General features: G+C 44.2%; 2 protein-coding genes across 2 annotated transcripts; both read right to left on the reverse strand.

The window, feature by feature from the left end:
* Positions 1-4,568: 4,568 nt before the first annotated feature.
* On the reverse strand, positions 4,569-5,981 carry LOC116031586 (uncharacterized mitochondrial protein AtMg00810-like; the record flags this gene model as incomplete). Its single annotated transcript, XM_031273820.1, has 2 exons — positions 5,777-5,981; positions 4,569-5,506 (listed from the first exon to the last, which is right to left on the reverse strand). Coding segments are annotated over exons 1-2 (1,143 nt in total), but the record flags the coding sequence as incomplete, so codon positions are not given.
* Positions 5,982-8,849: 2,868 nt separating this feature from the next.
* LOC116031926 (uncharacterized mitochondrial protein AtMg00810-like) lies at positions 8,850-10,262 on the reverse strand (the record flags this gene model as incomplete). The annotated part of the gene is made up of 2 exons (XM_031274282.1): positions 10,058-10,262; positions 8,850-9,787 (listed from the first exon to the last, which is right to left on the reverse strand). Coding segments are annotated over exons 1-2 (1,143 nt in total), but the record flags the coding sequence as incomplete, so codon positions are not given.
* Between the last annotated feature and the right edge of the window lie 6,467 nt (positions 10,263-16,729).

Genomic DNA, 16,729 nt, shown 5'->3' on the forward strand with positions numbered 1-16,729 from the left:
GGAGTTATTGTACATCGTGATGCATGCATGCATTGACCGTACATGTAGTGTTAACTGTTAAGTACAGTATTAAGATTCCGCGGTCTCTTTTTAATTTGTTTGAGCCATTTCCATGTTCCGCGTTATTCATGGTTGGTAACTAAATATTCCTGTCTCATGTGTTGTCGGGTAGTTGATGAGAACAATTATGTTTGTATTAGAGTTCACAAAATATAACTGTAGGAATACAAGAGTATATATACAAGAGAATCATAAGTAAATTAGGACTGAGAATCATAAGTAAACTAGGACTAAGACTTATAGTATGACTCTATTATGTAGAGTCCTAATACTCCCCCTCAAGCGGATGGTACGGAAGTAACCTGTAGCTTGTCACGTAAGAAGCAGAACCGGGGACCTGCGAGTGACTTGGTGAAAATATCAGCTAGCTGATCCTTAGTAGAAATAAAGTGCACCTGAATGTCTCCTGCAGCCACTCTGTCTCTCACAAAGTGATAATCAATTTCGACATGCTTTGTGCGAGCATGAAAAATAGGATTAGCACACATATAAGTAGCTCCAAGATTGTCACACCAAAGTTTGGGCACTGGAAGAGGTGAAATTCCTATTTCTCGCAGCAAAGAGAGGATCCACAGAACTTCAGCACATACATCTGCAAGAGCCTTGTACTCTGCTTCAGTAGAAGATCGAGCAACAGTCCTTTGTTTCTTGCATACCCAGGACACTAGATTGGTTCCAAGAAACACAGCATGCCCACTAGTAGACTTTCTATCCGTAGGACAACCAGCCCAGTCAGAATCCGAGAATGCATGAAGCTCACCTGAACTTGACTTTCTCAATCGCAGACCCAAAGACATAGTACCTTTAACATACCTTAACACACGTTTCAGTTGTTCCCAGTGTGCAGTGGTTGGAGCATGCATGTGCTGACAAAGCAGATTAACTGCAAAGGATAAATCTGGTCTCGTGATAGTTAGGTACTGTAGTGCACCTGCAATGCTCCGGTATTGCGTGGGATCATCATATGGATCTGTACAGGTAGATATTGTCTTTGAAGTCGTAGTAGGTGTAGACACAGGTTTGCAGTCTGTCATACCAGCTCGTTTAAGTATGTCAGTCATATACCTGCGCTGAGAAAGCAACACTCCATCTGCACACTTGACTGTTTCAATCCCAAGGAAAAACCCAGGCTCACCAAGATCTCTAATCTTGAAAGTACTAGAGAGCTTGGAGAGCAAAGCCTCCAATGCACCATGCTCATTGCTCATAACAAGAATATCATCCACATAAACAAGCAGGTAAACAGTAGCCGATCCACGAGAATAATAAAATAACGAAACATCAGTTTTAGAGGCATTAAAACCAGCAGATAACAGAAAAGTGTGCAAACGAGTGAACCAAGCCCGGGGAGCCTGCTTCAAACCATACAGGGAGCGTTTCAACAAGCAAACATGATCAGGGTGCTGAGAATCAACATACCCCGGAGGCTGACGCATGTAAACAGTTTCTGTAAGATTACCATTAAGGAATGCATTATGCACATCCAATTGCCTGACTAGCCAACCAGAAGAAAGAGCAAGAGAGAGCAACAACCTGACTGTAGTAGGTTTAACCACCGGGCTGAAAGTGTCAAAGAAATCTTGACCCGGGACCTGATTAAACCCTTTAGCCACGAGCCTGGCCTTGTAGCGCTCAACAGATCCATCAGCCTTCCTTTTCGTGCGAAACACCCACTTGCAGCCAATAATATTCATAGACGCAGTGGGAGGAACCAAGCACCATGTCTGATTCTGCAACAAGGCATTGAACTCCTGATCCATTGCCTCCCTCCATTCAGAGTGTTTGACTGCCTGAGTATAACAAGTAGGATCAACAGAGGAAACTTGCACAGTCAAACCCGCAACCGGAGCCACAGACCGACTCCTAGTGGCCATGGAGTGAGACCTCTCCGTGGGACGCACAGTACGACCACGTGGCCGACCACGAGGCCTCTTCTGAGCCACATCAGCAGGAGGCGAGGGAGCTACCACAGATGGATCAGCCACAGGATGAAAAACAGATTCAGCCCAAGGTCGTGCAATAGATTCTGATGGAGCCTGCAAAACAGACTTAGCACCAAAAGGAAACACAGCTTCATCAAACCGCACATGACGGCACACAAAAACTTTATTAGTACGCAGGTCCATGCACCTATAACCCCGAAACGAATCAGGATAGCCCAGAAAGACACATGGAGAAGACCTGTAAGACAGTTTATGACGATTATATGGCCGTAAGTGCGGATAGCACAGACAGCCAAAGACACGAAGAAAGGAATATGATGGCTGAGATCTGTGCACTAAGACATGAGGACTAGAGTTATGGAGAGTATGCGAGGGCATTTTGTTAATAAGGAAAACAGCAGCCTCAAAAGCAAAATGCCAGAACCGAGACGGCACAGAGGCACGAGCCATAAGTGCTAGCCCGGTTTCAACCACATGCCTGTGCTTCCGTTCCACACGACCATTCTGTTCGTGTGTGTACGCACAAGATTGCCTGTGACTAATACCAAGCTGAACAAAAACAGAATGTAACTTTTTATACTCAGCCCCTAAATCAGATTGAACAGCTTTGATTTTACGATTGAAGGCACGTTCAACTAAACATCGAAAACGCTCAAAAACAGAATATATATCTGACTTTAATTTCATAGGAAAATACCAAGTATAACGAGAAAAGTCATCCACAAATAAAACAAAATAACGATAACCCTCAGAAGAGAGTACAGGAGCAGGGCCCCAAATGTCCGTATAAACTAAATCTAGCACATTCGAACTAACAGAGACAACACGTGGCAATGGGAAACGTGCAGATTTACCCATTTGACACGCAGAACACACAGTATGAGAAGTTTTATTCGACTCACTAACAGAACAAGACTCCAAGACTCGATGTAAAACACGCTGATGCGGATGACCCAAACGATCATGCCACGTAGACGCCGAAGCACGAGCAGAAATAAACGCGGAAGGTGAACCAGAAGGAACCGGCAAGGTATAGAGCCCACCGGAACTATTGCCCCGCAAAAGAATTTCCTTGGTCCGAATATCCTTCACAACAAAGAAGGAAGGGTGAAACTCAAAAAACACCTGATTATCCGACGCAAAGCGCTGAACGGATAATAAAGAGGCAGAAAGACGGGGAACATGTAAAATATGAGACAACTTAAGAGACCTAGAAGGCGTAGAAATAGAAGCATGACCCACGTTACTAATAAGTAAAGGCGTACCGTCACCAACACGTAAAGTGTCGTTACCACCATATTCTTCAGAAGTAGAGAGGGCAGCTATATCAGGTGTGGCATGATGTGTTGCACCAGTGTCAGGCAACCAGGTATGAGCAGTCACGTTATTCGCCGAATCACCCTGATGAATAAAATTCGCTTGCGGAGAAACAACATAAGGCAACTTGTAACAAGACAAAGCCGAGTGACCAAATGAACCGCAAATTTGACACTGGATGGAAGAGCCTCTGCCACGGCCTCTCCCACCGCCACGTGACTGCCGACCACCCTGAGCAGCGAAAGCCGCCGGTGCAGCACCTCCAGGCAATGCGTAATCATCACCGGCGATGAAGTCTTGCGCGCCCAGCAAGTCAGCAAGCTCAAGGAGCGTCACCGGATGTCCTCGAACCGCCAGCGAAGAGGTGACACCCTTGAACTCCGGTCGAAGGCCGCGGAACACGTACAGGTTCTGTTCTTCCAGCGTTACCTTCCGGCCGGCGAGAGCTAAATCTTCAACAATAAGCCGAGCTCGCCCGAGATACTCTGCCGTCGACGAATCTCCTTGCCGGAGACCATGGAGTTGGCTAAGCAAGTGAAGTTGGCGGGATTGAGAGGCGGAAGCGAGGGACTGCTCAATGGCATCCCACAACTCCTTCGATGTCCGACAGCCGACGGCGATGGAGAGCACCTCCTCGGACAGCGAAGAAACCAGGAGAGACAGCAACCCTTGATCACGGCGAGACCACGCAACAAACGCCGGATTCCGAACGCGGGCAGCAGCAGCGGACGAGGTAGCAGCAGACACGGCAGGGAGGAACTCCTCCGGGCAAGGACACGATCCATCAACAAGATCAATGAGATCATGGCCACGTAGAAACGGGAGAACCTGAGTACGCCAAAACAAAAAATTGCGGTGGTTGAGTTTGATGCTAATGTAGTGATGAGCAGAAGAGAGCGACGACACGGGAGCCGGCGCCGCAGAACTCACAGCAACATCTGAAACGGTCCGCTCAGAGGCAGAGCCGTCATTCGTAGCCATGGGAACAAGAACGAAACCCTAGCGACTGATACCAGATGAGAACAATTATGTTTGTATTAGAGTTCACAAAATATAACTGTAGGAATACAAGAGTATATATACAAGAGAATCATAAGTAAACTAGGACTGAGAATCATAAGTAAACTAGGACTGAGACTTATAGTATGACTCTATTATGTAGAGTCCTAATACTAACCCTCAAGCGGATGGTACGGAAGTAACCTGTAGCTTGTCACGTAAGAAGCAGAACCGGGGACCTGCGAGTGACTTGGTGAAAATATCAGCTAGCTGATCCTTAGTAGAAATAAAGTGCACCTGAATGTCTCCTGCAGCTACTCTGTCTCTCACAAAGTGATAATCAATTTCGACATGCTTTGTGCGAGCATGAAAAATAGGATTAGCACACATATAAGTAGCTCCAAGATTGTCACACCAAAGTTTGGGCACTGGAAGAGGTGAAATTCCTATTTCTCGCAGCAAAGAGAGGATCCACAGAACTTCAGCACATACATCTGCAAGAGCCTTGTACTCTGCTTCAGTAGAAGATCGAGCAACAGTCCTTTGTTTCTTGCATACCCAGGACACTAGATTGGTTCCAAGAAACACAGCATGCCCACTAGTAGACTTTCTATCCGTAGGACAACCAGCCCAGTCAGAATCCGAGAATGCATGAAGCTCACCTGAACTTGACTTTCTCAATCGCAGACCCAAAGACATAGTACCTTTAACATACCTTAACACACGTTTCAGTTGTTCCCAGTGTGCAGTGGTTGGAGCATGCATGTGCTGACAAAGCAGATTAACTGCAAAGGATAAATCTGGTCTCGTGATAGTTAGGTACTGTAGTGCACCTGCAATGCTCCGGTATTGCGTGGGATCATCATATGGATCTGTACAGGTAGATATTGTCTTTGAAGTCGTAGTAGGTGTAGACACAGGTTTGCAGTCTGTCATACCAGCTCGTTTAAGTATGTCAGTCATATACCTGCGCTGAGAAAGCAACACTCCATCTGCACACTTGACTGTTTCAATCCCAAGGAAAAACCCAGGCTCACCAAGATCTCTAATCTTGAAAGTACTAGAGAGCTTGGAGAGCAAAGCCTCCAATGCACCATGCTCATTGCTCATAACAAGAATATCATCCACATAAACAAGCAGGTAAACAGTAGCCGATCCACGAGAATAATAAAATAACGAAACATCAGTTTTAGAGGCATTAAAACCAGCAGATAACAGAAAAGTGTGCAAACGAGTGAACCAAGCCCGGGGAGCCTGCTTCAAACCATACAGGGAGCGTTTCAACAAGCAAACATGATCAGGGTGCTGAGAATCAACATACCCCGGAGGCTGACGCATGTAAACAGTTTCTGTAAGATTACCATTAAGGAATGCATTATGCACATCCAATTGCCTGACTAGCCAACCAGAAGAAAGAGCAAGAGAGAGCAACAACCTGACTGTAGTAGGTTTAACCACCGGGCTGAAAGTGTCAAAGAAATCTTGACCCGGGACCTGATTAAACCCTTTAGCCACGAGCCTGGCCTTGTAGCGCTCAACAGATCCATCAGCCTTCCTTTTCGTGCGAAACACCCACTTGCAGCCAATAATATTCATAGACGCAGTGGGAGGAACCAAGCACCATGTCTGATTCTGCAACAAGGCATTGAACTCCTGATCCATTGCCTCCCTCCATTCAGAGTGTTTGACTGCCTGAGTATAACAAGTAGGATCAACAGAGGAAACTTGCACAGTCAAACCCGCAACCGGAGCCACAGACCGACTCCTAGTGGCCATGGAGTGAGACCTCTCCGTGGGACGCACAGTACGACCACGTGGCCGACCACGAGGCCTCTTCTGAGCCACATCAGCAGGAGGCGAGGGAGCTACCACAGATGGATCAGCCACAGGATGAAAAACAGATTCAGCCCAAGGTCGTGCAATAGATTCTGATGGAGCCTGCAAAACAGACTTAGCACCAAAAGGAAACACAGCTTCATCAAACCGCACATGACGGCACACAAAAACTTTATTAGTACGCAGGTCCATGCACCTATAACCCCGAAACGAATCAGGATAGCCCAGAAAGACACATGGAGAAGACCTGTAAGACAGTTTATGACGATTATATGGCCGTAAGTGCGGATAGCACAGACAGCCAAAGACACGAAGAAAGGAATATGATGGCTGAGATCTGTGCACTAAGACATGAGGACTAGAGTTATGGAGAGTATGCGAGGGCATTTTGTTAATAAGGAAAACAGCAGCCTCAAAAGCAAAATGCCAGAACCGAGACGGCACAGAGGCACGAGCCATAAGTGCTAGCCCGGTTTCAACCACATGCCTGTGCTTCCGTTCCACACGACCATTCTGTTCGTGTGTGTACGCACAAGATTGCCTGTGACTAATACCAAGCTGAACAAAAACAGAATGTAACTTTTTATACTCAGCCCCTAAATCAGATTGAACAGCTTTGATTTTACGATTGAAGGCACGTTCAACTAAACATCGAAAACGCTCAAAAACAGAATATATATCTGACTTTAATTTCATAGGAAAATACCAAGTATAACGAGAAAAGTCATCCACAAATAAAACAAAATAACGATAACCCTCAGAAGAGAGTACAGGAGCAGGGCCCCAAATGTCCGTATAAACTAAATCTAGCACATTCGAACTAACAGAGACAACACGTGGCAATGGGAAACGTGCAGATTTACCCATTTGACACGCAGAACACACAGTATGAGAAGTTTTATTCGACTCACTAACAGAACAAGACTCCAAGACTCGATGTAAAACACGCTGATGCGGATGACCCAAACGATCATGCCACGTAGACGCCGAAGCACGAGCAGAAATAAACGCGGAAGGTGAACCAGAAGGAACCGGCAAGGTATAGAGCCCACCGGAACTATTGCCCCGCAAAAGAATTTCCTTGGTCCGAATATCCTTCACAACAAAGAAGGAAGGGTGAAACTCAAAAAACACCTGATTATCCGACGCAAAGCGCTGAACGGATAATAAAGAGGCAGAAAGACGGGGAACATGTAAAATATGAGACAACTTAAGAGACCTAGAAGGCGTAGAAATAGAAGCATGACCCACGTTACTAATAAGTAAAGGCGTACCGTCACCAACACGTAAAGTGTCGTTACCACCATATTCTTCAGAAGTAGAGAGGGCAGCTATATCAGGTGTGGCATGATGTGTTGCACCAGTGTCAGGCAACCAGGTATGAGCAGTCACGTTATTCGCCGAATCACCCTGATGAATAAAATTCGCTTGCGGAGAAACAACATAAGGCAACTTGTAACAAGACAAAGCCGAGTGACCAAATGAACCGCAAATTTGACACTGGATGGAAGAGCCTCTGCCACGGCCTCTCCCACCGCCACGTGACTGCCGACCAGAACCGCCGCCGCCGCGCCATGCAGAACCTCCGCGACCGCGAGCAGAACTAGAACCAGCACGACCGAACGGTGCTCCGCCAGCCGAACGGCCTCCTCCACGACCACGCGACTGGCGACCTCCCTGAGCAGCGAAAGCCGCCGGTGCAGCACCTCCAGGCAATGCGTAATCATCACCGGCGATGAAGTCTTGCGCGCCCAGCAAGTCAGCAAGCTCAAGGAGCGTCACCGGATGTCCTCGAACCGCCAGCGAAGAGGTGACACCCTTGAACTCCGGTCGAAGGCCGCGGAACACGTACAGGTTCTGTTCTTCCAGCGTTACCTTCCGGCCGGCGAGAGCTAAATCTTCAACAATAAGCCGAGCTCGCCCGAGATACTCTGCCGTCGACGAATCTCCTTGCCGGAGACCATGGAGTTGGCTAAGCAAGTGAAGTTGGCGGGATTGAGAGGCGGAAGCGAGGGACTGCTCAATGGCATCCCACAACTCCTTCGATGTCCGACAGCCGACGGCGATGGAGAGCACCTCCTCGGACAGCGAAGAAACCAGGAGAGACAGCAACCCTTGATCACGGCGAGACCACGCAACAAACGCCGGATTCCGAACGCGGGCAGCAGCAGCGGACGAGGTAGCAGCAGACACGGCAGGGAGGAACTCCTCCGGGCAAGGACACGATCCATCAACAAGATCAATGAGATCATGGCCACGTAGAAACGGGAGAACCTGAGTACGCCAAAACAAAAAATTGCGGTGGTTGAGTTTGATGCTAATGTAGTGATGAGCAGAAGAGAGCGACGACACGGGAGCCGGCGCCGCAGAACTCACAGCAACATCTGAAACGGTCCGCTCAGAGGCAGAGCCGTCATTCGTAGCCATGGGAACAAGAACGAAACCCTAGCGACTGATACCAGATGAGAACAATTATGTTTGTATTAGAGTTCACAAAATATAACTGTAGGAATACAAGAGTATATATACAAGAGAATCATAAGTAAACTAGGACTGAGAATCATAAGTAAACTAGGACTGAGACTTATAGTATGACTCTATTATGTAGAGTCCTAATACTCCCCCTCAAGCGGATGGTACGGAAGTAACCTGTAGCTTGTCACGTAAGAAGCAGAACCGGGGACCTGCGAGTGACTTGGTGAAAATATCAGCTAGCTGATCCTTAGTAGAAATAAAGTGCACCTGAATGTCTCCTGCAGCTACTCTGTCTCTCACAAAGTGATAATCAATTTCGACATGCTTTGTGCGAGCATGAAAAATAGGATTAGCACACATATAAGTAGCTCCAAGATTGTCACACCAAAGTTTGGGCACTGGAAGAGGTGAAATTCCTATTTCTCGCAGCAAAGAGAGGATCCACAGAACTTCAGCACATACATCTGCAAGAGCCTTGTACTCTGCTTCAGTAGAAGATCGAGCAACAGTCCTTTGTTTCTTGCATACCCAGGACACTAGATTGGTTCCAAGAAACACAGCATGCCCACTAGTAGACTTTCTATCCGTAGGACAACCAGCCCAGTCAGAATCCGAGAATGCATGAAGCTCACCTGAACTTGACTTTCTCAATCGCAGACCCAAAGACATAGTACCTTTAACATACCTTAACACACGTTTCAGTTGTTCCCAGTGTGCAGTGGTTGGAGCATGCATGTGCTGACAAAGCAGATTAACTGCAAAGGATAAATCTGGTCTCGTGATAGTTAGGTACTGTAGTGCACCTGCAATGCTCCGGTATTGCGTGGGATCATCATATGGATCTGTACAGGTAGATATTGTCTTTGAAGTCGTAGTAGGTGTAGACACAGGTTTGCAGTCTGTCATACCAGCTCGTTTAAGTATGTCAGTCATATACCTGCGCTGAGAAAGCAACACTCCATCTGCACACTTGACTGTTTCAATCCCAAGGAAAAACCCAGGCTCACCAAGATCTCTAATCTTGAAAGTACTAGAGAGCTTGGAGAGCAAAGCCTCCAATGCACCATGCTCATTGCTCATAACAAGAATATCATCCACATAAACAAGCAGGTAAACAGTAGCCGATCCACGAGAATAATAAAATAACGAAACATCAGTTTTAGAGGCATTAAAACCAGCAGATAACAGAAAAGTGTGCAAACGAGTGAACCAAGCCCGGGGAGCCTGCTTCAAACCATACAGGGAGCGTTTCAACAAGCAAACATGATCAGGGTGCTGAGAATCAACATACCCCGGAGGCTGACGCATGTAAACAGTTTCTGTAAGATTACCATTAAGGAATGCATTATGCACATCCAATTGCCTGACTAGCCAACCAGAAGAAAGAGCAAGAGAGAGCAACAACCTGACTGTAGTAGGTTTAACCACCGGGCTGAAAGTGTCAAAGAAATCTTGACCCGGGACCTGATTAAACCCTTTAGCCACGAGCCTGGCCTTGTAGCGCTCAACAGATCCATCAGCCTTCCTTTTCGTGCGAAACACCCACTTGCAGCCAATAATATTCATAGACGCAGTGGGAGGAACCAAGCACCATGTCTGATTCTGCAACAAGGCATTGAACTCCTGATCCATTGCCTCCCTCCATTCAGAGTGTTTGACTGCCTGAGTATAACAAGTAGGATCAACAGAGGAAACTTGCACAGTCAAACCCGCAACCGGAGCCACAGACCGACTCCTAGTGGCCATGGAGTGAGACCTCTCCGTGGGACGCACAGTACGACCACGTGGCCGACCACGAGGCCTCTTCTGAGCCACATCAGCAGGAGGCGAGGGAGCTACCACAGATGGATCAGCCACAGGATGAAAAACAGATTCAGCCCAAGGTCGTGCAATAGATTCTGATGGAGCCTGCAAAACAGACTTAGCACCAAAAGGAAACACAGCTTCATCAAACCGCACATGACGGCACACAAAAACTTTATTAGTACGCAGGTCCATGCACCTATAACCCCGAAACGAATCAGGATAGCCCAGAAAGACACATGGAGAAGACCTGTAAGACAGTTTATGACGATTATATGGCCGTAAGTGCGGATAGCACAGACAGCCAAAGACACGAAGAAAGGAATATGATGGCTGAGATCTGTGCACTAAGACATGAGGACTAGAGTTATGGAGAGTATGCGAGGGCATTTTGTTAATAAGGAAAACAGTAGCCTCAAAAGCAAAATGCCAGAACCGAGACGGCACAGAGGCACGAGCCATAAGTGCTAGCCCGGTTTCAACCACATGCCTGTGCTTCCGTTCCACACGACCATTCTGTTCGTGTGTGTACGCACAAGATTGCCTGTGACTAATACCAAGCTGAACAAAAACAGAATGTAACTTTTTATACTCAGCCCCTAAATCAGATTGAACAGCTTTGATTTTACGATTGAAGGCACGTTCAACTAAACATCGAAAACGCTCAAAAACAGAATATATATCTGACTTTAATTTCATAGGAAAATACCAAGTATAACGAGAAAAGTCATCCACAAATAAAACAAAATAACGATAACCCTCAGAAGAGAGTACAGGAGCAGGGCCCCAAATGTCCGTATAAACTAAATCTAGCACATTCGAACTAACAGAGACAACACGTGGCAATGGGAAACGTGCAGATTTACCCATTTGACACGCAGAACACACAGTATGAGAAGTTTTATTCGACTCACTAATAGAACAAGACTCCAAGACTCGATGTAAAACACGCTGATGCGGATGACCCAAACGATCATGCCACGTAGACGCCGAAGCACGAGCAGAAATAAACGCGGAAGGTGAACCAGAAGGAACCGGCAAGGTATAGAGCCCACCGGAACTATTGCCCCGCAAAAGAATTTCCTTGGTCCGAATATCCTTCACAACAAAGAAGGAAGGGTGAAACTCAAAAAACACCTGATTATCCGACGCAAAGCGCTGAACGGATAATAAAGAGGCAGAAAGACGGGGAACATGTAAAATATGAGACAACTTAAGAGACCTAGAAGGCGTAGAAATAGAAGCATGACCCACGTTACTAATAAGTAAAGGCGTACCGTCACCAACACGTAAAGTGTCGTTACCACCATATTCTTCAGAAGTAGAGAGGGCAGCTATATCATGTGTGGCATGATGTGTTGCACCAGTGTCAGGCAACCAGGTATGAGCAGTCACGTTATTCGCCGAATCACCCTGATGAATAAAATTCGCTTGCGGAGAAACAACATAAGGCAACTTGTAACAAGACAAAGCCGAGTGACCAAATGAACCGCAAATTTGACACTGGATGGAAGAGCCTCTGCCACGGCCTCTCCCACCGCCACGTGACTGCCGACCAGAACCGCCGCCGCCGCGCCATGCAGAACCTCCGCGACCGCGAGCAGAACTAGAACCAGCACGACCGAACGGTGCTCCGCCAGCCGAACGGCCTCCTCCACCACCACGCGACTGGCGACCTCCCTGAGCAGCGAAAGCCGCCGGTGCAGCACCTCCAGGCAATGCGTAATCATCACCGGCGATGAAGTCTTGCGCGCCCAGCAAGTCAGCAAGCTCAAGGAGCGTCACCGGATGTCCTCGAACCGCTAGTGAAGAGGTGACACCCTTGAACTCCGGTCGAAGGCCGCGGAACACGTACAGGTTCTGTTCTTCCAGCGTTACCTTCCGGCCGGCGAGAGCTAAATCTTCAACAATAAGCCGAGCTCGCCCGAGATACTCTGCCGTCGACGAATCTCCTTGCCGGAGACCATGGAGTTGGCTAAGCAAGTGAAGTTGGCGGGATTGAGAGGCGGAAGCGAGGGACTGCTCAATGGCATCCCACAACTCCTTCGATGTCCGACAGCCGACGGCGATGGAGAGCACCTCCTCGGACAGCGAAGAAACCAGGAGAGACAGCAACCCTTGATCACGGCGAGACCACGCAACAAACGCCGGATTCCGAACGCGGGCAGCAGCAGCGGACGAGGTAGCAGCAGACACGGCAGGGAGGAACTCCTCCGGGCAAGGACACGATCCATCAACAAGATCAATGAGATCATGGCCACGTAGAAACGGGAGAACCTGAGTACGCCAAAACAAAAAATTGCGGTGGTTGAGTTTGATGCTAACGTAGTGATGAGCAGAAGAGAGCGACGACGCGGGAGCCGGCGCCGCAGAACTCACAGCAACATCTGAAACGGTCCGCTCAGAGGCAGAGCCGTCATTCGTAGCCATGGGAACAAGAACGAAACCCTAGCGACTGATACCAGATGAGAACAATTATGTTTGTATTAGAGTTCACAAAATATAACTGTAGGAATACAAGAGTATATATACAAGAGAATCATAAGTAAATTAGGACTGAGAATCATAAGTAAACTAGGACTAAGACTTATAGTATGACTCTATTATGTAGAGTCCTAATAGTTAACAACTTAATTATGTAACTAATAATCAGTAATTAAGAGAGAATAGGCCTGCGTTTTTCCAACCGTGTTTTTATGTCATCTTAATTATGAATTGACAGTTCCCACGTGTACGTGGGTATAAGTTTGAACGCAAAACTCAAATCCTTTACTACTCCCGTTTGGAGATGGATGGATGAAAAAAATTACGAAATATCTTTTATTTGGCTTACGGGTTCTCAAATGGTTGTACGTTAATGCAACTGCTAGCAAAACAAAGTTTATACTCTCAAATAATGCTTGTACACTAGTGTGGCTACGCTGCTTGTGAACTTATTTTGAATGAATCAAATGTTTGTTCACTAATGTAGTTGTTAGCAAAGTAAAACATCCAAAAGTGAGTCACTACTTGAGAGTGAGCACTAGGTAAATTTTATTTTTGTGTAATAGCGCGCAAACTACACGAGAGATAAATCACATTAAAAAGAAATAGTGTAATAGACTCTATAGAATAGTTGTTAACAAAAATTAAGCTTATTATTGTGATTTTCTGATACAATAATCATATTTTACTCACACAATTACACATTTCGAAATCACCACGCGTCGTTATTTGTCTTAACGTGTATAGGTGTAAAAGATAGATGCAAAATAGAAGTCAAGTTTGAAGGTTGAAACAATACAAAATTGACTCTGAATTTGAAGGAATCAATCCACCCAACATAATGTAATTCCATGCCGGAAATTCAACCTGCAGCTAGCTTAGTCAACCCAATTGTTTTCCTCGGAAGTCGCAACGTTGAGTAAGGCACATGGCGTAGTAAAAAACAATATAAACTTGTAAGCAAAAATATATAGGATAAAGTTTTTTTTTTTTTTAAATGAAGAAGAAATTAAAGAAACAATATATTCAAAAGATAATGTACATTTAAAATTCATAAATAATTAATCATGATCGATTTGTCACTTATCACATATCAATATGTAATTAACGTACTCGTGAGAGAGATTTTACTATCCATTATATAGATACATGTGTAAAATCATGTTTTGTAAAGAATGAGAATAAATTACAACCATCCATCACAAAAGTTAAATGATTATGATTATAGGTCACAAACAAAAGACTTTATAATTCTAAAGAACATTGAATGCTTAATTAAATTAACATAAATTTGTACCAAGGTGCTAATTTAGGGACAAACACACCCTAACAACATCAACCATACAATCCCAAAAGTGACGACACATGAAAAGAAGCCATCTAATTCACATATATATGAGTTTCTCTATAAACACGTGTCGTATATATCAAGTACCAACCAATATATATTAATTTTCAAGTACATATCATCATGGATTACAACTATTTAATTAGTTGGGTCTTAGAAAAGATTATTCGCTTAATATGTATTTTCATCTAGTTAATTGATGTACGTCCCTTTCATTTGCAAGAATCTTGACCACCTCTTTTCACTATTTTTAGACTAGTAATCATCCACCTTAGCTTATTATTAACACTTCAGGCTACTTTAAAACAAAAAATAATATAGACTATAATAAAATCATAAATATAGTAATAATATATTATATGTGTGGGAGTGGTGGCTGGCAGCCTTGAAAGAAACGTAGGTGGAAGGGAAGACATCATACATGAGAGCAACGTTTTTCAGTTACATCCTTTGTACTAATTAATTAATTAAAACACAACAATAATACTAGGACAACGTACTCTAGTTAAGTTGGAGAGATTATTAATTATCTCCGTAATTACAAATGACAATACAACTCAACCTTTTAGGTTTGAATCAATTAACAATTAGATTCACAATGCAGAATTTATCTCGTGTATATTATTGAGTAATGATTGCGAGTCTTTTCGTGACAAAAAACACAACAACAATTCCAATATGAAAAAAGATTGATATATATATATTTTTTTTGTAAGGGTTATAATTATTTTGGTTTTTACTTTTTTTTTTTTTTTTTGTACAAATAAATCTCTTTTTTTTTTTTTAGAAGAAAAGGAGAAAATATGAGATAGTGAATGCAATCATAGTGTTTTTGACTGGGTTGGGGAAAATAATGTCTGGATTCAATTCACGTGTCCACTTCAGTGTTGAAAAGGCAGACACATACAAAGGTGACAGCAAACCACCTTGTTGGCCCCACCATGTCACTACTTTCGTTATTTACATGTGAACCCAATTTTCTTATTTCTTAATTCGATAATTACCACGTGATGTTCATGCAACTTGCAATCTGCTTTATCAATTATCACTTCTTTTAAAAAAAATATTCTGTTGCCTTTTCTTTTCTTTTTTTTTTTTTTCTATTTTTTTCCTTCGTCAGGAGATTCTTTTAATTTCCTTTGGTGGTAAGTGAAAGCCATGGCTATGAAGACGGCGTTACCAAGGTACGAGTAGAATCAGACCGTTTAATTCTTTGAAATAGTTTAATTAGTTACAGTAGTGATTGATCTTATACCGATTTAATTATTTACGATTGTACTTAACTTTTAATTCTTTATTTTTTCTACAATTTTTATTTTGATTTTTATTCACTTTTAAAATATAATACTAGACTTATTTCTAGCTTAAAATTTCAACCAGTAGTTTTAGACTTGGCAATTCAGTTTGAACAGGTCAGTTCCCTTGTCATGGAAATGCTATACATAAATCACATCCAAGTGTGAACTCTTTTTAATTTTTATTTATTTATTTTCTGAACCAACAAGTCTGAACCAAAAAAAAAATTATGGAAAATAAATGTGAATATATATAGTAAGGTCAAAACTGTCAACCGATTTTCAAGATTTATTCAAACCCAAAAAAGAAATCCTTATTTTGGAAACTTCTAAATTAAAAACTCCTAAAACCTATAAATGTAATTTCGTCCAAAGGCAGTGGCAATTTGCACCTTACTGCCTATATATATTGTGCCCCGAAGCCGTTCAGAGCTCACTCAGAAAACATCAGAGCTCAGAGCATTCAAATAGCCCTTCCAAGAGCCACCGCCGATAGATCACTAAGGAACAAGATGGCCGGAGCCGGGAACATGATGATCAACGGTGGAAACATGACGAGGTCAAGCAGGGTTGAATATGAGCGTCCGATCCCCATGAGAGGGCAAGTGAAGGTGGCTGCGGTTAGGGGCTTAGCGCACTCACTGTCTTCTATTCTCTCTAAAGGGGCTCGGTCTCCTCGCCGGAGAACCGGCCTGTAGAGAAAGAGAGAGAGAGAAAAGAGCTTTGAACTCGCCGGCCGGAGAAGGATGGGATCGGGAAAGAGATCAGAGCACACCCAGTTTTGTTGTAGTTGTTGTCTTGTTCTTAGAATCTTAGGATCTTGATGAGCTTGGTCTGCTGAATTTCTTGTACATTTTCCTCTAATTTCTTCGAGATTTGTATAGTTTTGGGTTTAATTCCAATTCTCTTGATTGAGACAAATGCTTCACTCTGATCTCATCTTCCCCATATAATTAACGAGCTAAAATCTAGTAAACCAGTTTAAGTTGTTCATAATTAATCGATTCAAACAAGCTCAAATAGATCAATAGGTCATTTCTATCTAGAGTTAAACTTGTAATCTTTCAAATTATCAATTTAAGTTGTTTATAGTTGATCGATTCAAATAGGCCATTAGGTCGTTTCTATTGAGAGTTGAACTTGTACCCTTTAGGTTTACGAGTGAAAGG

This window comes from Ipomoea triloba, chromosome 10 (assembly GCF_003576645.1).
Source record: "Ipomoea triloba cultivar NCNSP0323 chromosome 10, ASM357664v1".
In the NCBI taxonomy this organism is placed as follows: domain Eukaryota; kingdom Viridiplantae; phylum Streptophyta; class Magnoliopsida; order Solanales; family Convolvulaceae; genus Ipomoea; species Ipomoea triloba.